This window comes from Palaemon carinicauda, chromosome 36 (assembly GCF_036898095.1).
Source record: "Palaemon carinicauda isolate YSFRI2023 chromosome 36, ASM3689809v2, whole genome shotgun sequence".
Taxonomy (NCBI): domain Eukaryota; kingdom Metazoa; phylum Arthropoda; class Malacostraca; order Decapoda; family Palaemonidae; genus Palaemon; species Palaemon carinicauda.
This window is the reverse complement of record NC_090760.1, coordinates 75,328,161-75,349,740: the sequence shown is the minus strand read 5'-3', so window position 1 is coordinate 75,349,740 and position 21,580 is coordinate 75,328,161. Positions and strand designations below refer to the sequence as shown.

General features: G+C 35.8%; 1 protein-coding gene across 1 annotated transcript in view; it reads left to right on the top strand.

Moving 5' to 3' along the window:
* LOC137628917 (potassium channel subfamily T member 2-like) overlaps nt 1-21,580 on the top strand; it is a 671,513-nt gene that overhangs the window by 645,851 nt on the left and 4,082 nt on the right. Inside the window, 4 exon segments of the mRNA XM_068360201.1 lie at nt 9,420-9,519; nt 10,796-10,901; nt 11,315-11,502; nt 12,027-12,283. Coding sequence (XP_068216302.1) covers nt 9,420-9,519; nt 10,796-10,901; nt 11,315-11,502; nt 12,027-12,283 — 651 coding nt within the window.

Here is a 21,580-nt window from a genome sequence, read left to right as displayed (position 1 = left end):
ATGAGGGACCTGGCAGTTTACGATATTAGAACCACGGCTATTTTTCTTGAATACAGTAGAAATCTTTACTGTATTTGGAAAAAGTTCTGGCAGCAGCTCAGTGCTGTACAGCTTTTTTTCCAAAAGTTATTTAGGAGAGGTCTGATTTGCTTATAAGAAATTTTGGACATTGGGTTCTGTGCTAGATGCAGATAATGTAGTCAAATGAAAATTATTTTAGTGTTATCAACAATTTTTTTAAGTTTTGATTTTTATTATATTATTGATTTTATCTATGGAAAATGTCAGTGTGGTGTGTAATATAGTAAAATATATGCCGCCATATTAGACTGGTAAGGAAAGGCAAAGGGATATGATCTTCCTACTCGGTAGTGTTGCCATATGCTGCCATATGATCCCAATGCCATATTAGAGGGGTAGGGAAAGAAAACAGTGAAGTGTTTAGATTAAGAGTAGTCATCGACATTTAAACAAATCGAGAAAGAAGTCATATGAATGTCAGGTGAGCATAGATATAAGTAATTTTTTTTTTTTTTTTTTTTGGGGGGGGGGGCACAAAAATAAAAGTATGTAGTAGTACCAGGTTAGATTAATAAAAGATGGTTTTTTCAGAAGTTGGATAATAGTATGTTGAATCTGATAGAAATTCAGAACATTTAAGATGACGTACAAAGACTGGTTTTTCTCTAGAATATAGAGGACAAATCTATTTGCTGCTGATAATAAGTCAGGACATGTAAATCAATCATAGTTCTTTAATTTGTAGAAAAGGTTATATATTTTTAAGAATAAGATGGGTAAGAACTACTTGGAAAACACCTGATGATTGTAGATCAATTTATAAAATTTAGCCTAAGGTTATTCATTTATATCTCAAGGTCCTTGTTGTCAAATGTAAGGGACATCAACACCCTCTAAAGTGCTGTGTATATGCCATCATGTTTATGAGTATTGTACAACCAACACTTAAGTACAGTACACAATAAGACACACTAGCAAATATACATATACTGACATTTTCTAGTATATTTTAGTATTTTGGAGCTAGAGTACCCAAAACAGTCACTGTTTGACACCTTTGTATTCGTGGGAAGCATAGCTCATCCAACTTGTTGCTAACCATAAAAGTATGATTAAAATCAGCTCTATGGAAGTAGGACTAACTAGTGCTATTTTAGGGAAAAATTTTTCCTTCACTTTATTTGCTGTAAAACTATCTTTGTATCGGTTTTAACTGAGGCTAGACCTATAATATGTAGTCTTCAGATTTTTTAAGCTGAGTCTATAACCATAATATTCAAATTGGTAAACTTATTTACAAAATGGTTAATGTTAAATTATATTAATGTAATGTACTTTATTAAAGTTACATTTACTGAGGCCTGAAGTATGGCATCATATGGTTTGTGCGAGTGACACTGCTTTCTGTATGACTTTAGACTGTTTAGAGTATACGTATATTGCCTCGTAGATTGTTCATTTAATTGAGTTGGCTAAGTCTTGTATATTATTCCTTTCTCTTCAATTTTCTTTATCCATTGTCATTATTTATACAATATACCTGGCAATACCTTCCACAACCTTTTGTTTTTTTTTTCTCACCAAAGGTGTGAGGAAAATTAGACATTATGGACTCCTGTATATAGTAATATGTTTCTAATGAACTGTTACTGAAATTGCCTGAAAAGTTTATCATTGCTATTTCTGCTTTACATTGTCATTCCAGTTAATGTGTTTGGTTTTTCATGGCTTGACAAAATTGTTCTTTTTGGTGTCTATTCTTACTTGTATCTAACATGCTGGTATTAGAGACTTGGGTCACTTTATTTGGTATTTCTTTCTGTGATCAACCAGTCATTGCTTTGTAAAGGTAGCCATATACTTACATGTGTTCATGCTTGTGAGACATTATAATTGAGACAACTTTGATTGGTAATACTTAACATTTGTTCTGTAGTCTTCAGTAGTGTCACAGCCTCTGTACCATGGTCTTCCACTGTCATTTGTTAAGAGTGCTTTTGTTCTAGGGTACACTCAGGCACACTATTGTATCTCTTTCCTTATTTCCTTTCCCCACAGGGCTATTTTTCCATGTTGGAGCCCTTGGGCTTATAGCAAATTGCTTTTCCAACTATGGTTGCAGCTTAGCTATTTTCAATATTAAACTTACCCGATAATCATGTAGCTGTCAACTCCGTTGCCCGACAGAATTCTACGGGAGGGATACGCCAGCTATCACTATACTAGAAGGGGGTGTACTCACCAGCGCCACCTGTGGCCAGGTACTACAGTACTTCTTGTTGACACCTCCTCAATTTTTCCTCTGTCGTGCTTCCGGCAAGACGTTCTGGGATACGCTTATAATCTTGGAGTATTGTTCACGGCTTTTGGTGAAGTATTTCTCTCAGATTTCGGCTGTCGCTATACTGGAAAAAACTTCTCTATTAGCTTAGATAGCTTTTATTTAGTTCTGTTTAATGGTTAACGATCTTTTTGCTTGATTTGGAATCCCCCTTGACTAACTCTTTGATTCAAGATGTCTGACCTTTCACAAGCCCCACCCCATAGACGATGTAGGTCTTGTAATAGGCGTATTCCGAAGGCCTCGGTAGATCCTCACACCGCTTGTTCTGACTGTAGGGAAAGACCCTGTCAGTTGGAAGATCGATGTGAGGAATGCGCCGGACTTTCGGAACTTGAATTTGTTCGATTCCTGAAATATTCAACCAAGTTAGAGAGAGAGAGAGTTAGGAGGAGTTCTTCTCGCTCTTCACTTTTTTCCTCCGCCCTCTCCAATTCCATCTAGCAGCTCATTGGGACAAGGATTTGACGCTCGAAGCAGTCTCTATCCCGGTCACCAAAGAGATGAAGACCACTCTCTTGTGGTGGAAGACCAACCTCCTTCTCAGGGAGGGCCTATCGTTAGCGATTCAGACCCCCAATCTTCATCTCTTCTCGGATGCATCAGAATCGGGCTGGGGCGCGACCTTGAACGGACAGGAATGCTCGGGAACGTGGAACGAGGAACAGGAAACGCTCCACATCAACTGCAAGGAGCTACTGGCAGTTCATTTGGCCCTATTGAACTTCAAGTCCCTCCTGCTAGGCAAGGTGGTGGAGGTGAACTCCGACAACACCACAGCCTTGGCTTACATCTCCAAGCAGGGAGGGACCCATTCGAGGAGCCTGTACGAGATAGCAAGGGACCTCCTCATTTGGTCAAGAAGTCTAAACCTCACCCTAGTTACGAGGTTCATTCAGGGCAACATGAACGTCTCAGCAGATCGCCTAAGCAGAAAAGATCAGGTCATCCCCACGGAATGGATCCTTCACAAGAGCGTGTGCAACAGACTTTGGACCTTGTGGGGTCAGCCGACAATAGATCTGTTTGCCACCTCCATGACCAAGAGGCTTCCTTTGTACTGTTCCCCAGTTCCAGACCCAGCAGCAGTTCATGTGGATGCTTTTCTGCTGAATTGGTCCCATCTCGACCTTTACGCATTCCCACCGTTCAAGATCATAAACAAAGTCATCCAGAAGTTCATCTCGCACGAAGGGACACGGCTGACGCTGGTTGCTCCCCTTTGGCCTGCAAGAGAATGGTTCACAGAGGTACTACAATGGCTGGTCGACGTCCCCAGGACTCTCCCTCTAAGAGTGGACCTTCTACAGTACGTCAACCTCACGTAGACAAGTTGCACCCAAACCTCCACGCTCTTCGGCTGACTGCCTTCAGACTGTCGAAAGATTCGCTAGAGCTAGAGGCTTTTCGAAGGTAGCAGCCAGTGCGATTGCCAGAGCAAGGAGGGTATCCACTCGTAGAGTCTACCAATCCAAGTGGGAAGTCTTCCGGAGCTGGTGTAGAGCCAATGCAGTTTCCTCTACCAATACCTCTGTAACCCAAATAGCTGACTTCCTTTTACATCTAAGGAATGAGAGATCCCTTTCAGCTCCTACGATTAAAGGGTACAGGAGTATGTTGGCTTCAGTTCTCCGCCACAGAGGTTTGGACCTTTCTTCCAACAAGGACCTTCAAGACATCCTTAAGTCTTTTGAGACTTCTAAAGAACGTCGTTTACCCACTCCAGGCTGGAATCTAGACGTAGTCTTAAGGTTCCTTATGTCGCCTAGGTTCGAACCTCTCCAGTCAGCTTCCTTCAAGGACCTTACCCTCAAGACTCTTTTCCTCGTCTGCCTTGCAACAGCTAAAAGAGTCAGTGAGGTTCATGCCTTCAGCAAGAACATTGGGTTCACATCCGAATCTGCAACATGTTCTTTACAGCTCGGATTTTTAGCTAAGAATGAACTTCCTTCACGTCCTTGGCCTAGATCGTTTGAAATTCCTAGCCTTTCCAACTTGGTAGGTAACGAGCTAGAAAGAGTTCTTTGCCCTGTCAGAGCTCTGAAATATTATCTTAATAGGTCAAAACCTATTCGAGGACAGTCAGAAGCCTTATGGTGTGCAATCAAGAAACCTTCGATGCCCATGTCCAAAAACGGGGTTTCGTATTATATAAGGCTTCTGATTAGAGAAGCCCATTCTCACATGAAGGAGGAAGACCTTGCTTTGCTGAAGGTAAGGACCCACGAAGTGAGAGCCGTAGCCACTTCGATGGCCTTTAATAAGAACCGTTCTCTGCAGAGCATAATGGATGCAACTTATTGGAGGAGCAAGTCAGTGTTTGCATCATTTTATCTTAAAGATGTCCAGTCTCTTTACGAGAACTGCTACACCCTGGGACCATTCGTAGCAGCGAGTGCAGTAGTAGGTGAGGGCTCAGCCACTACATTCCCTTAATCCCATAACCTTTTTTAACCTTTCTCTTGAATGCTTTTATTGTTGTTTTTATGGTTGTTACGGTAGGCTAAGAAGCCTTCCGCATCCTTTTGATTTGGCGGGTGGTCAATTCATTCTTGAGAAGCGCCTGGGTTAGAGGTTGTGTAGAGGTCCTTTAGTAGGGGTTGCAGCCCTATATACTTTAGCACCTTAGAGTTGATTCAGCCTCCTAAGAGGAACGCTGCGCTCAGTAAGGAAGACGAACTTAATAAAGGCAGAGTAACGGTTCAAGTCGACTTCCTTACCAGGTACTTATTATTTCATTGTTATTTTGAGATAACTGATTATATGAAATACGGGATACTTAGCTATCCTTTAGTCATGTACACTGGTTTTCACCCACCCCCCTGGGTGTGAATCAGCTACATGATTATCGGGTAAGTTTAATATTGAAAAATGTTATTTTCATTAGTAAAATAAATTTTTGAATATACTTACCCGATAATCATGATTTAATTGACCCTCCCTTCCTCCCCATAGAGAACCAGTGGACCGAGGAAAAATTGAGGAGGTGTCAACAAGAAGTACTGTAGTACCTGGCCACAGGTGGCGCTGGTGAGTACACCCCCTTCTAGTATAGTGATAGCTGGCGTATCCCTCCCGTAGAATTCTGTCCGGCAACGGAGTTGACAGCTACATGATTATCGGGTAAGTATATTCAGAAATTTATTTTACTAATGAAAATAACATGTTATACAGTAATGATAATAATGGTTAGGAGATTTCCATATCACAATGGCTTCACTTTATTATTGGAAGTGTGGAAGGAAGATCAGAAGATACTTCTGTTTTATGGGTATCATAAGGTTTACTGCTTTTGTTATGCCATGATCTGTTTTATCAAAGGCAATTTTAAGGGTTCTTTACCAAGCTCTTTTGGGCTTGAATCTCCTTCATATAGCAGATATGATGAACCTTTATTATTATAGAAAAATTCAGTTCACTTATAGGGAGAAACTACCATGAAACCTTCTAAGTTTTATGGCATTTTCATTAGCACCTCCATTTACTTTATAGTTAAAAAACTAGAACACTTAGTGTAAGCAAAATGCAAGACAGCATTAACACGGCCACAGAAGTGTTGAAATATGCTTAACCAGCCCTGAAAGCTGATGGCTTTCTATCTCATTTCTTATCTGCACCACTTTAGATTATGTAAGCTCTAGCACCTACACTTGTCTTGTCTTTGGTCCTCATTTAGGAGCTAATTCATTAGAGATTATTATACAATTTAGGCTATGGTATGTTTCTTTACATACTCTTCTTACTCAACTACTCTTGTCTAACTCTTATCTAGTTGTAGAGGAAGTCAAAGTATATGACGCAAAGCGCCACCTCACTGTGGAGTGAGTGCTAGGAGTACCGAAAGAGGCTAAGAATATTTATCTAGGAAAGAGAGCACCAATTGGTAATTTTAGGGATTTGGGTTTTCAGTTATGATATAATTATTTTTGTTATCACAGTATTGTTGCTGGTACTACTGCTGCTGCTGCTGTTTTGGGTAAAAATTGGTTAGGATTACACTGAACTCTTATGCTTTTTGAAAATGCTTGTTTCCTTTTCTGCAGGGCAGGTAATGAATAGTAAATAATGTCACGAGTTTGTTTTTATGAAAAGGCCACTTATTAAAAGAATTATGTTAGGAAATAGGAACAGTTATTTGGACTTGGAAAAGGGAAAAGAGGGAAATTTCCAAGTCATTTTGTATTGGCATCCATGACAAACTTTTATGAATATTTCCAATGAAATGTGCATTGCTGATTTTTTTCTTGCTTAAATAAGGTTTTCTTCCAATGACTGTTTGTATGAAATTAATCCAAGCTCTTTCCAGTTGTTCTATGTCTCTGTTTAGTATTGTTTTTTTTTTTTTTATAAATGAACCATATGTTGTTGAAGTCAGTGGTTTGGTCATTATTTTAACAATGTATTGCAGTGGTATTGTTTCTGTCATGACAACAAACTGATTTTTCTATGCTCAGATATATGGCATTTCAAAGTACAGTATTACTAACTTCAGTTACATAAGAGATGATTTTCATCACAGAAATATTGGCATTTACTATGAATGTAGGTCCGTTTATCAAAGTAAAAATATTAAATGATTTGGAATATTTGAATGTTTTTTCAGCAATTTCATATTCTTGGTAGATGGCCATAAATTATTATTATTATTATTATTATTATTATTATTACTACTACTACTACTACCACCACTAGCTTGCTAAGCTACAACCCTATGCGGCAAAGCAGGATGCTATAAGCCCAAGGGCTTGATAATTGGGAATACAGTACTTTAATGGGAAACCTTTTATTTCCTTGATAGATTATTTATATTTATTTCATTACCTCCAGAGAACGTAATAGCAATTTCTGAAAGCATGAGTTTCTTTTTTATATTATATTGAAAAGGCACTAGACTTGAAAAACCCTTTTCATACCAAATATTTCTTTATTATGTGTTATTATTGTCTGTTAAAAGAGATCAGCAAATCCCACAACGAGACTTTTGCAAGACTTGTCAAAATGATTAATTTTTAAATGAGATTAGAACAAGAACAACTAAAAGAAGTTACAGCAGTGAGAGAAGACATATTGGAACAAATGAAAAGTACAAAGAAAGTAGCTGGTGCCGAAGGAATGCTGCGGAAAACCTCGAACACTGTTTCCGTATCACACAAAAAGGTGTAAAGGGAAGTTCAAGTGTATTACTTGCCCAAGTTTTAATGGAAGGTTTTAGGCCTTCCTTTATTTCCATATGTTTATTATCGTCTTTGTTATTCATTTCCCTGTTTCATTTATCTTTTTTTTTTATGAATTATTTTGTGTTCTTATTGTTCTGAGGTTCTGTAGGTCTTAGTAAATATTTAATTTTCCATATGAAAGTTTTAGTATGTTTGCTTTTCATTTAAATTTTTTGGTTGAAAATTATAATACAGTATATTTGTTTGTTATCCAAGTTTTTATTTGAATTTTTTTTTTTTCTATATTTTACTATTATTACTATTGTTATTATTATTATTATTATTATTATTATTATTATTATTATTATTATTATTATTATTACAACAAGTTAATATTTATCTAGTAATTAATTGCTTAATGCATATAATTGCATAGAATTGCAACATACAATACTGTATTTGTAGACAAAGTGTCACTAAAACATGGTGGCTTGAGGATATGCTGTACTTATAAGAAGGAGAATCATTTAACGATGTTCGTACCTACTACATACAGTAAATACAGTACAACTGGATAATCATACTTAGGTATACAGATCGACACATACACAAACGTATATTTGTACTAGCTCACAATAGTGGCATTTTGAATAGAGAAATTGTTAGATCTCCGTGATCCATCACGTGATATTTATAGTCGGTGACCTATGATTCTATTGTGTATCGTACGTTCGATAATGTCTGGTGAACGTTGTATAAGACGTAACTATCAATGTCTCAATGTTTCAAGTATCCAAGAGGTAAGTTCTGTCAATACTGCACGTCAGTGTGAAGATAGTAGTGTCCTTGCTTAGTGAAGTAATGAGCGTAATGTATTGTATGTTCGGTGTCGGCATATTTTTGGAACTCGCTTGTAAATAGTATTTTGCCCTTTGATATGACCTTTGACATATTTGCTTGTATGTGTTTAATCTAGTGAGATGCTAAGCTACATTTTACCCTTTTTCAAATAAGGCTATAACTGTTTGCAAGACCATCTAATAAAATACACTCTTTTCGGTTGTAAAAAAAAAACTAAGAAGAAGGTTGTTTGTTCACGACAGTTTTAAAGTTGATAATAATTTTATAAAGTTACAAATATCAGTTAATTTCTTTAGGCTTCTACTTTTTATTTTTTTCCTATATTCCATTTTCTGCTGTGGAGTTTGACTATTTGACCAAAGTATATTTTGACGTAATCTCCTATTGGAGAGAAAACCAGAGGGAGATTTTGTATTATTTTTATTATCGATGTCACAATGATTTTATTTCTCTAATGTCTCTGGAATTTATCTTAATAGGTTTGATCTTTTCAGTTTCAGATTTTGAAGAAAATTATATTTACGTTATTGTATCCACAGCACGGTATAAGATTAAACATATATATTGAATGTATGTAAGCATATATATTTATACGTACACATACACATTGTAAGTGCACAAATGGTTATTTCATTACCAGAATTAAATTCAATATTGTTGTATTTACCATAGAAAATATTGTTCTAATCAAGTTACTTATCAATAATTATTCAATGATTAACCTTCTTTGTCATAAAATCAGCCCAAAGTCAATAGCAAAATGGCATCTTTAAATATACAACATGCTTTTAAAATCATACCTTACAGAGTTGATTTTTCTATTGATTAGCATTAGATTTTTACCCTTAATATTTTCCCTCAGACCATAATATTTATCCTTCCATTTTGAAACTTTGTCAAGTCTTAAAAAGAGTACTAAGTCTTGAATTTTAGTGTACATTAATTTAACGAAAGTTTTTAAGAAATAAAAAGTTTTTTTTTTTTGTGTTTCCACCAACGCAACCATTAATGTGTAGAACGTCTTGGGGTTGTATTTTCAGTTTTCCCTCAACATTTCGGACGACCCAAAGGAGGGCCACAGCAATTTGATCGAGAGAGCGGAAATTGCTCAGCTCGTTCGGTCGAGGATGCAGAGCCTAGGTGAGTCTTGCTTGCTTACATGTTTACATTATTTACTTGTTTATTAGAAAAGGTAAATGAGTGATTGATTCTTTCGTAAGAATCTATAAGAGAGATTACTCGACTGCCATATGTAGATGAGATCATGGTGAGGGGCAGATGGAGATGGTTTGGGAATGCTCTTTGTGCTCCCCAAGAGAGATTAGTTCACCCAACGTTTAGCTGGGCTCCACAAGGCACAAGAAGAGTTGGAAGACCCAGGCCTACATGGCTGAGGACTATGAAGTGTGAAGTAGGAGGTGATGAATGGAGAAGTATTGAATTAAAAGCTCAAGATAGAGACGACTGGTGAAATCTAACTGAGGCCGTTTACGTCATTAATCGTAGGAGGAGATGATGATAATGATAACGAGCAATAAGTTATAGTTTTGTGAATAATCTTTTAGTCTATTTTGGTGATACACTATATATCTTCTGAGTTTTCCCCATATATGAAGCACTGCAGACGATAAGAGTTTTATTGATCTTCATTGATTTTTTGAGTAATTGTTAAGATTATTCTCTCTCTCTCTCTCTCTCTCTCTCTCTCTCTCTCTCTCTCTCTCTCTCTCTCTCTCTCTCTCTCTCTCTCTCTCTTTTATATGAATACTTATAACTTTTATGTAAGTCTCAAAATCAACATATTAATTTTTTAATCAATATAGTACAATTTTTTTTTAACCAATATAGTACACCAATATCTAGCTTGCTGTCATTCATAAATCAATATACTGTACGTATATAGATTTAATGAATGGTTGAATTTGCATCACAGCAGCAGAAAATAGAAATGTGATGAGCAGAAACAGTCAATGCAAAATATTATAAACATTGCAGATGTAATCTTGTGATATATTGTATGTACATGACATTATTTGAATATTGTTCTTTTGAGATGTTACTAATCCTTTTATGTCTTTGTTTAAAGAGACACAACTCTTATATTAATAATGTCTTGGTAGTGTGGTTGCTTGTAATCTTTTGTGAGTATGTATACTTCGAAATGCACGTTACATTCTTTTGTCTAGGTTCATATTGATATAGAAATGTTATAATTATCAGATTGTCTTTTTGTCCAAAATAATTTCAAGTGAAGCAATTAATTTGAAATGTGTAGGCATATTGCTTATTTTGAATGCTTTTGGAAATTCATAAGCAAACTTTTTCAGTAATTGACTGTCATCCAGATGATTATAGTGGTTTTTGTATGTATTTTGTCCAACTGTATTTGTTGACATGTTTACGTCGCCCTTTCCAGCCTTACCACCGGAGGACTACGACGACGTGTCTGAAAAGCGGAACTCCCTTTCGTTTGTCATCATCAATCCCTCTTGTGATCTCAAATTGGAAGAAGGTGACATAGTGTAAGTGTGGTGTCTGTGTTTGTTGAATTAATTATGTAGTTGACTTGTTACTTGTACTGTACTCATTTTTTATTTCCTTTGTTGTCAAATCCTTGAGGTGTTTCCATGTGGAAAAATGGGATGTGATGCAAGTCTTAACAGTTTTGAGGCTTGAAAAACATCTTAATTGACTAACTTCCTGTCAGAACCTTATATATGTAATATCAAATGACCATAATAGGCCTATGTATGTAATATCATATGGCTATTATAAATCTATATTTAACAGGTTCCTCACCACAAGCCTTCATTTGATTTAAATGTTACCATCATAAACCTGTATCTGTCCCTCGTTGAAGTTAAGAAATTTATTTGGATTAAAAGTTTCCACCATAGTTCTTTATTTGACTTTTGAATTGTCCTGATATTTTCAGTTATCTCATCCGCCCAAGTCCATTTTCGGCTCAGAAGACCTTTGAAAGGCACAACTCGCGCCGAAAGTCCAACATCTCTCTCTGTGATACGAGAAGGCGGAGCACTACATTCACGAGGCCGCCGCCTCTCACGTCAGCTCCTAAATCAAACTCCCTCAGCCTTCCGGACAGCCCACAGATATCACCCGGTAAGTTGCAGCCCCCGGGGTCTGTCGAGCTGAAAGAGGATGTCATTCCAAGAGCGTCATTCATGCATGGGAAAGTGTTTTGTTTTTTGTGTACTGTATCTTTCTCAAGTTACTCTTCCTAATGACTTTTTGACCTTTTCATTTCTTTACAAAATAAACAGCAGGAAAGGATTTGGTTCTGTTTAGGTGGATTCGTTGTTTTAGGCTTGTGATTTGCTTAAGAAGCAATAGTTAATTACTGGCATGAGACTAGCCAAGTAACAAGCCATATGAAAGTCATATGATACCTTATATTTTTAAATATGTTCTGATTAAGTTGCTTGAAAATGGTAATGATAGAATAAACTTAGTTTTTATTGGAAACTTCAGATTTTACATTTCCTTTAGTGCAGAATCCAGATGAAATGGAACATTCTCCTTGCCGCTAGTAAAGAAATGTGGCAGTAAAAGGATGTCTTTCCACTCAGACTAGCATCTCTTTCTAACTGAGGTCACTCTTTTTTTTCCGTTTCCCAATCCCTCAGGGCCTGTCCTGGGTTCCCCTATAGACTCCCTTCACGTCCCCGTGTCCCCTCCTACAGGATATGTCCGTGGGCGATCCAACTCCCTTCGAGTCGATGACATCCTCATGCGACGATCCAATTCTCTGAGATTTGGTCTTGAGGCGACGAGAAAGATCAATAGTTTTGAGGAGTTGGGGATCAATCCCATCACACCACTCACCAGGGACGAGAGGACAGGTTCCATCAAGATCCCCATCAATGGTTCTATTGGGGTTGAGGTAGGGGCACCACTGAGGTCCACTACACCGTAGAACGAGTGGTGTTGCATGCATGGTCCATCTCCTGCTGTTCAGTACGCCTTGTAGCCTAGCTGTAGTTTAGTGCCTGCTCCTAAATGTTGATAAGAAATTTGAAGGCCACATTACAGTACAGACTTCTTATATAGGGTTGATGGGTACAGTTAGTTCTGCAAATTGCATTTATGGATATTTATGTTTAGTACCCTAATCCTCCTTTCTTCATTCTCATACAGTATTCTTACATTTCCTCTCCTTCGTTATTACTAAACGGTATATTCTGCATAGTGTGCATAGAAGATAGGAAAAGAGAAAATGTATAAATAACAATAAAATATGTATAATTAGTGATATGGTTTTTCAATTGATGTAGTTTTGTCTCGTCACTTTACATTTTTTCAATTGATGTAGTTTTGTCTTGTTACTTTACATTTCAATCACGAGGTGATTGCTGTAAAAAGCATGTGAGCCTGTGTTCTGTTAAGGTTTTCACTTTAAAGCTTTAGTTTCACTGAATTGTTTGAGGTACAATGAGAGTAAACTTTGTCAACTGTAGGTCTTGCCTCATAATAGACTGTAAAAACCAATGGTGCCATCCATTGTAAACTACAGTATATAACTAATTGTAAACTGCTCAACTAAATGTATCACACCCCTAATAAACCTTCAAGATTGAAGAGCTCACCACTAAAAAAACTAATAACTAATAATATCTCACCCATCGTTGCGGGTTGATAAGGAAAGTTTGCACATTTTAACCATGTAGATAACTTAAGTAACCAGCATTACCTTATAGTTTTGATAAAGGTTTGCTCTCATTTTGTACTTCAACAGATGAAGATCTACTACCTTAACAATCGTGACTTTTAATGTTGCCTCCGCACTGCAAATTTGTTAATAAAGGGCTCACCCTATGGAGAAATTTAGTAAGCATTGAAAATTTATCATCTCTCATTAAACTGTCAACAACCTTAAATTCTGATGCTTTCCTAATTCGAACAACTAAATTGAAAGTTTCGCACTGATCACGATGAAAATAAAAATCTCACTCTGTGGTAAACATGAAAGACAAAAGGTCACACCCCTAGATATTAACAGCTCAAGGTCTCACCCTTTGGTAGCCCCTAGAAAGCTGAAGGTAGGGGAACACCACCATTTTTGGGCAAATATTTTTAAAATAATAAAAATTAGTAAATTCACCGTAAGTTACCTCTGGCATCGTATCTATCATGGTGACAAGTTGTGCAGCAAAATCTTGAAAAATAACTTGAGCTACTTCTTTTCTCACATTCTTGACAAGAAGATTTTATAGTATGCCTCCTAAAATAGGTGTGATATACTGTATTTCACTCTTGTCTTTCATTATAAGTACTAACAGAACTAAGTGCCTGAATTAGGAATTTCTTTGCTGATTTGATATTTATAACATGAACTGGTGAGGTACATCGAGTTTCATGTCACTTCTATTTTTTAATTTTCCCCAGATTCAAATATTATCTCGTTCAGAAGGCAGGTCCGATGTTTTTGTTGAGGTTGGATCCTAGTAATCCTTCCCTTTATTATTTTCCTGCAAGCATGGCTAGTGACCTGAGTTTCTCAACTTGACTTTCTTTATGGTCATGGATAAATTCATTCCACTTTGTAAATTAGTTATTTAGGAAGGGGTTTGTTGCCAAAGGGTGGGAAATTAATTCCTATGTTAACAATTTTCAAATATTCATTTTGTACAAGCCATGGGCAGTGATGTGGGTATAAGCTAGATCTTTTTTTTCCCCAAAAGTTAATTCTCCAAAATTCCTTTGAATTGGCCATTAATTTTTGTGAATGTCATGGTTTAAATTTCCTGCAATGTAGTGCCATACTTAGTTTATTATCTATTGCTTGACCTTTTTATATGTGACCTCTTAGAATCCTCTGTATAGGTAAGTTTATAGAGTAATGTACTTATCAACTTTATATCAACTTTTATTACTGCAGCGTAAGGAACATGTATTGAGAGAAATATCACATTATCGCATGTCTGCTTGTATTTTTCGTGCAAAACGTACCGTCAATGTTAAGTAGAAATTTAATGCCTGTTCACTTTTATCAATGAGTTTTAGTTGAGATTAAATCACAGAGAGTTTACACATGCTAGATCATTTTATAGTGATGTTGCCACATTCATTAATTTGTAAGTTTTGTATTATACCGTAACACACTTTTTTTTGGTCATTCCCTGACAAACTCATAATCAAAACTGGTGGACATAAGACTTTACAAATTTTGTCTATCATTTGCTTGTTATGAATTAATCAACTTTTACCATAGACAAAGAGTAAATCAACCAGTTCTTTAACCCTTTTACCCCCAAAGGACGTATTGGTACGTTTCACAAAACTCATCCCTTTACCCCCATGGACGTACCAGTACGTCCTTGCAAAAAACTGTTATTTATATTTTTTTTTGCATATTTTTGATAATTTTTGGAGAAACTTCAGGCATTTTCCAAGAGAATGATACCAACCTGACCTCTCTATGACAAAAATTAAGGCTGTTAGAGCAATTTAAAAAATATATATACTGCAAAATGTGCTTGAAAAAAAAAACGCTTGGGGGTTAAGGGTTGGAAAGTTCCAAATAGCCTGGAGGTAAAAGGGTTAAGTGATGGGAACGACTAAAAGACTTGCCTGTGTTATGTGTCCGTTGATTTTATTCGAGAGGTAATACACCTAACCCTTATATCCTATCCATTATATGTTTTAATATACATGTTATACATGACCAAATGAGTGAAATCTGTAGTTTATTTTTACTGTTGGTGTCTCTGTACGTAAGATGATAACTTTTCTGCTGAAGCAAACAGTTTATATCCATCGTCACATCTTTTAACATATCTAGGGTTAGTCACAGACCACTTAAGTTTTCATTTAAGGAGAGGGACTTTGCAAAGGGTATTGGTAAATGATGTTTTATTTTTTTTTTTTAAATATTATAAATGAAATTGTTGAATTCCTCCTCTTTGTTATCCTAACAGTGGTTCTGTTTTGTCCAGCTCGATAAGCGTGTACACACTGTATTCCTTTTGGAATAGTTGAGAAAAGTCTTAACTGATAGGACTGTTGTATAAAATTTGGTACCATCCAACAAGATTAGGCTTTATTCTGATGAATCCTATCTGCAGGTCACATTGCTATGAAGTGTGAGGTTTTTGGCTTCTACACAAAACGTTAGATTTTTCTCTCCATCCCTATATCTTCCCTTCCTAAAATTATCCAGCAGGGGATTGTTATGCGAATTCATGAATTAAACCTCCTTCATTGCCTCAGCACATTGCTTAACCTTTTGGATCTCACACTATTTTCTTTGCCTGTCTTTCATATGATAGACACCATTGACCTGAAAAGATTAATAGCATTCTAACAGTTATTTTTATAATCTTGAGGGCTTTTCTGGATCAAAACGTTCATGAGCGGGTTTCTCAGAATGTTCTGGGTGAATAGAATTTTTTTGTAGCTTTAAAGCTTATTTGTATAATAGCTTTGACTCTAAACATTTTCCTAAATTAGCCAATCTTATGTAATTGTGAATGTTGTCTTTCTTAGTTTTTGCTGTGGTATTCTTTCACTTTCTCATAGCTTTCAGATAAGCTCCACCATTGCAGTGTTATTGATAAGGGTACATTCCCTCAGGTTGGGTAAAATGTATAGTATCCAGGAAGGTGGTGTAGGTAACAGATGCCTCAGATGTGGCAGTGATTCAGATCATTAGGTGATAAAGTATGTTCAGGCTGAAGGCGTTTTACTAGTATCTGCTTAAAATGTCACTATCATGATTCTCATAGTAGTTTCTTAATTTGTTTATGAGAAAGGCCCACCTTCACTAAGAAACATTATCATCATTTCTTGGATACTTTGTTTTGCAGCCTAGTTTGGGCTTGAATCATTTTCAAATTTGTAAAAGATGCCTTTTAATCATTTCTTATTACAGAAGGTCCTCAACTTAAAGTTAAATGGTTTTCCAAGAAGCTGTTTGCAACTTCAATTTTGTTAAACTTTGGTTTAGTATAGGCCTAACCTGATTTCCATGGGTATGATTTCCAGCTACAAAAGACAACAGGTAGTCAGGTTTCATATGAAATAGATATCAGGTTATTGTAAATATTGTTTTGCTTACTGTATTAAATAATATAATATTATTTTATTACAGTATTTCTTTATCTTATCTTTGTTATTTTCAGTTGGATATGTGTTTGTATATTCAAATATTTGTAAGTTGAGGACCATCTGTAGTTCAGACTTTGTTTACAAAATTGAGTGTAGCTTTGCTGCATTTTGTTTGATGCTTTGCCGTGCATAGTTTGGAAATAGGAGACAAATTTTAGAGGTCGTCGTATGAATCCATTTGTTCACCCTTGCTTCCAGGTGTAGAATTCACTTACAGTTTTAACTAGAGGGGCACTCAGTAGAGTGCAACCTCTTCCGCGGCAGCTAATTTCTTGACCTCTTGCTCGACCTTGACCTTTGACCTTATTATGTATTAATTGATGTGGGGTTTCATACACTCAAATATGAACCAAGTTTGAAGTCTCTATAACACTGATGTCCAAATTTATGGCTGATTACATGAATTGGACCTTTTGCTAAACCGTAACTTTGACCTTTCAAAATGTAATCATTTCCAGCTTTTTACATAACAGTTATTCCTTGCATGTTTAATTACTCTCCTTTTAAAATTGTGGCCAGTAAGCTGTTCACAAACAAACACACACACATATACAAACAGGGGATAAAACATAACCTTCCAACTTCATTTGTGGAGGTAATAATGAAATTCTTACGCTATTTGTCTTTCATCGTTTGAAAAATATGTCTTTGAGCTGAAACATTTCACTCTAGAATATGCCTCTTTTTATTTTATTCGTCTCTCTTTTTGCCTGTTTTCATTAATTTTTTCAAGAAATGGCTTAATAATAGTAAATACTGTACTATATAGTTTTTCTCTATAGTGATTACTCCATTGATCTATAGAGCAAATAGTTCTTTCATCTGTCAGTTAGTATGGTCACTTGAAAGCAACAGGTTAACCTGCTCACTGTTCGGTAAGCTCGTATATGTATAACTAGACTTTAATCTTGGGTTTACAACAAAAGGAAGTTCTGCTACACAATACTGTAGAATGTGAAGATGTACATTGATACATTCAAAGCGATGTACATACAATAGGATAAGTATTTCTTTGGGGACAAAATATTTGTATATCAGTACTTTACTTTCTTTTACTGTCAACAACATATTGAGAAGGTAGGGATGCAGTAATGCTATATAAAGTACAACATTTTGTTTTCTCTTACTTCCACTAAATATATGCTATGCAATTTTCCTATTTCTCAATATGGTAAATTATATACAGTATACCTAACACAGTGTTCTCATTCCCTAAACACATATATCCTCCTCATTTGTATCTCATTGTTTCCCATGATATATTAATCCTTTTGTTTTTTTTTTGCATTTCGTAATTCCCACAAACACAAACCTTTGCACTTTGATCTTTCTGAACATATATATTTTCTTAATGTGCTCCTGCGAGTCTTACAATAAATATTCTTTATCTCAAAACATCATTATATATTCTATACAATATTTTCGTCTCTCAATTTTACATCTTTATACCCTATAATATATGAATTATTCTCCCATGCATCCAATAAACATACACTTGTTTTCCTGAATATAAGTACTGTAAATCAAATTTTGCACATATTTCCTTACTTTCTTTGTATCCTTTGTTAACAAGCTCACATGGACAAATTTCTGGTCAGTGTTTTTGTTTTTCCACCAAGCAAAACTGGGAATAATTGTATGGTTATAGTTTTTCTCGTCTTTTATTTTAATTTATTCTTTCACGTGAGAGTTCTTTGTGCTGTGACATGTCTGCCAAGTATTTTTTTACGGGACAAAACATGAGATCTACGTATTTGCTTATTGCTTTGCCATAATCTGAAATTGATTGACCTCAATTTGAAATCTCTTGTTTGCTTGCTATGTAAAATCCTCAATACTGTACAGTACAGTATTGTTTTACTGTACAATACAGTACAGTATTGTTTATATCTGGCTGAAGCTAATTCTTTTGTATCAGAACTTGTACCCTAAAGATTCTCTTGTATCAGAATTTGAACCCTAAAGATTCTATTGTATTAGAAATGTTTTAAGCATTATAGATGCTGTCTGAGCAAAGATATGGCAGTAATTTCAGTCTTCTTGGAGTGTTTTAAACGAAATAAATGCTGTCTGAGGAAAGATCTGGCAGTAATTCTAGTCTTCTGTAACCGCTTCTCTTTTATGATACAAGAGAAGCGGTTACAGAAGACTAATTTCAGTCATATCAGGCTTAATTTATTATGTATGCAGTATAAATTCAGTCACTCGTTTTAACCCTCTGAGGATCCAATGATGCACTTTGGCATCATCCAATCTTGTAACCATAAGTGCCATATAGAAATATTATTCAGCTTTCTGATGGAATTTTCAGTTTCTTTATTTCTTTGTTACTTAAGCCCAGTACAGTACAGACTATGATTCATGATGCGCATAGTATTGAATGGATGTGTTGAAAAACAACTTTAACAACATGAAACCATGCCACTAATGTGTTGATGGGCTGGCTTGATTTCTGTGTCTTTGCTAAGTGTTGCGTCAGCGTTCAGAGTGGTAGGACGTTCGCTTGGCTCTTCAGTGCCAATGGCTAACTCGCTGTCTCCTATTGAGTGGACAAGGATCCATTTACGCACGTTGTTGATGGGGTTTGAGGTATATTCGAGGCACATTCTAAAAATTTATATGAAATTATTTTATTACATTACATCCTTGAGTACTCGCCTCATTTAGTAATTTTTTCTGATTGAAAAGAAATAAATATTTTTTTAAATTTGTCAACCCAGTCATTAGGTGGCAGTTTTACATAGATAAATCAGCCATTGTTGGCAAGTTAATCTTAGACTTTCACATACAAATATATCAATCAGGCAATGATTGTTTCCCTCTTTTATGGCTTTGCTTTAGAATTATGTAGCTGCTGCTGTTTTCAGAATTTCAGGAACAGTCCTTCATTTTAAAAGACTTGTCTGAAACATTTATGTAAGTTAGACCTAGGTTTAATCTCAGCATGTCCCTCATCTGTTGATTCTGCTATAACTGGTTATCAGCATCAGCTAGAAATCGAAGATGGGCCGAATGGAAAAGACCTCCCTAATATTAACTTTCCCATGGCCTTAGAATGCATTTCACTCTACCAGACGTTGCCTCGATGCTATTTTATGTGGCTGAAAACAAATTTGACTTTGCGTTTATTAACGTTTCTTAAAACGTTTAAGGTTGGTTAGATTTTTTATTTGCTTGTATTTTGATCTCATTCATTGGTTTCTCTATTCCATTGGACAAAAAGACCACTCTTTCCAGACACAGGTAAGGTCTGTTTCTGTTGATAAAGGATTATTTGCATCTCTAAAGGCTGACCAATTATTATCTTGTAAGCTTGCATTTCAAGAGCATCGGGTGTTTTAATTAATGCATTGCATTTAGGATAGTTTATTACTAAGCAAAAGAAAAAACATTATGGTTAGAATTTAACTGATTGGAATATTGTGTAGATTTAACATTATCAGATACCTTGTTTTGTAATCTGTAAGGTTACTCATCATTCAAATACCTTGTTAGGAGTTTTTATAAGTCTGGGGCATATTCAGTTTCCTTATGCATTAACAAGGGTTATTCAAGTTTATTTTAAGAATGTTTCTTAGGTTAGGGACGATTTAACTTGGTTGATATAAAATTTTCAATGTTATTTAGCTTCGTTATTTAGTTTTCTAGTCTTAAGAATTTGTTCAGTTTTGTTATCTTGAAGTTTAAAGCTTGGGGCTCATCTAAATTCCTTAATTATTGATTTTTTAGCATTCTAAGGCTTATTCAAGTTCATTATTGTACATTTTCCAAGGTTGTTGCTACTGTAAACTTCAAGGTTAAACTTTCAAGCTTGAGGCATATTTCAATTAATGTTTATAAAGTTTTCTAAGCTTGGTTGTCTGTATTCAGCAATAGTAAAAATTTGTTACTCATAATTTTCAAAGCTTAGTAAAATGGGTTATGCTGTATAATTGAATTAATTATTTCAGTACTACTGAAGATCATTGCTGTTTCTACTATGAAAGGAATGGATTCAACTGCTTGATTCAAAGAAAAGATTTAAGCCTTTCCTATCAGATACAATACTCCATCGTTCCCTAATGCTCTTGATCCATGCAAGACTCCCACGTTCATTGCCTGGTTGTGGTTGTCTTTTGTCCTCTTGGAGTAAATTGCGTACCTTTTCTAAAACCATCCTTCTACTGTATGTTGGGAGGTGGGCAGGAAATGTTAATAGACTTCAATAAGTATTGAAGTACTGTTAATGTTTTGAAATTTCTATTTCAGTGAATTTTTTCCAAATGTATCGCTGAGTCTCCCATTTATCAGTGAAGTTGGATAGTGTTAATACACTGTACCTACATTGTAGACCCTAAGTAATATTGTCAGGTCTCACCTCTTTCACTGTGGTTTTGTTTCCAGACCTCTCACAGTCTTAGGCAGCATCTCCAAACACTATCCAATCGTACTGTGTGCTGTTTTGTGTAATTTTAAGTCTAGTATCATATCTGCTGTACTTATAAAAACCAACTTTTTTAACTTAACTTGTATCTTCTGTACTTGTAACCACTAAACAACTTGAAACAGCCTAAACTCTTCTGTACACTTAATTTCATTAAACCCTAATTTAGTATATCTCAATTACTGCCATAGGTCCTAGTGGCTAGTGAACCCCAGATTGTAAACTACCAATTTTTTCAACTTATATACTAAAGCAAAAACTGAAGTATAGCTCCAAAATGATGCCTCCAACGCATCTTCGGACGTATTTTTTTTGAAATTTATGGAAGTTGTCATTTCTCTAGTGCTATGTGCTTTCACAGTCTTGGGTCATCTACTTGGTTATGGGAAAACTTTAACAGACTTCAGGAAAAAATGGCATGACACTCATATACAAGGGTCATGTAGGGACTCTTGACTAGACAAAAAAATTATTCCTGACTGATCCCTGGTTTTCTGTGGATGAGAGAGGTAGACTAGAAGAGAGGCAGAATAGAACCAGGGAAGCCATGCTCTCCCCATGTCCCCATTTGGTGGCCGATGTGGTAACCTCCCGGACTGGTGATTGCCAGACTAGAGTTCGAATCCCTCTCGAATTCGTTTGTTCCTTTGG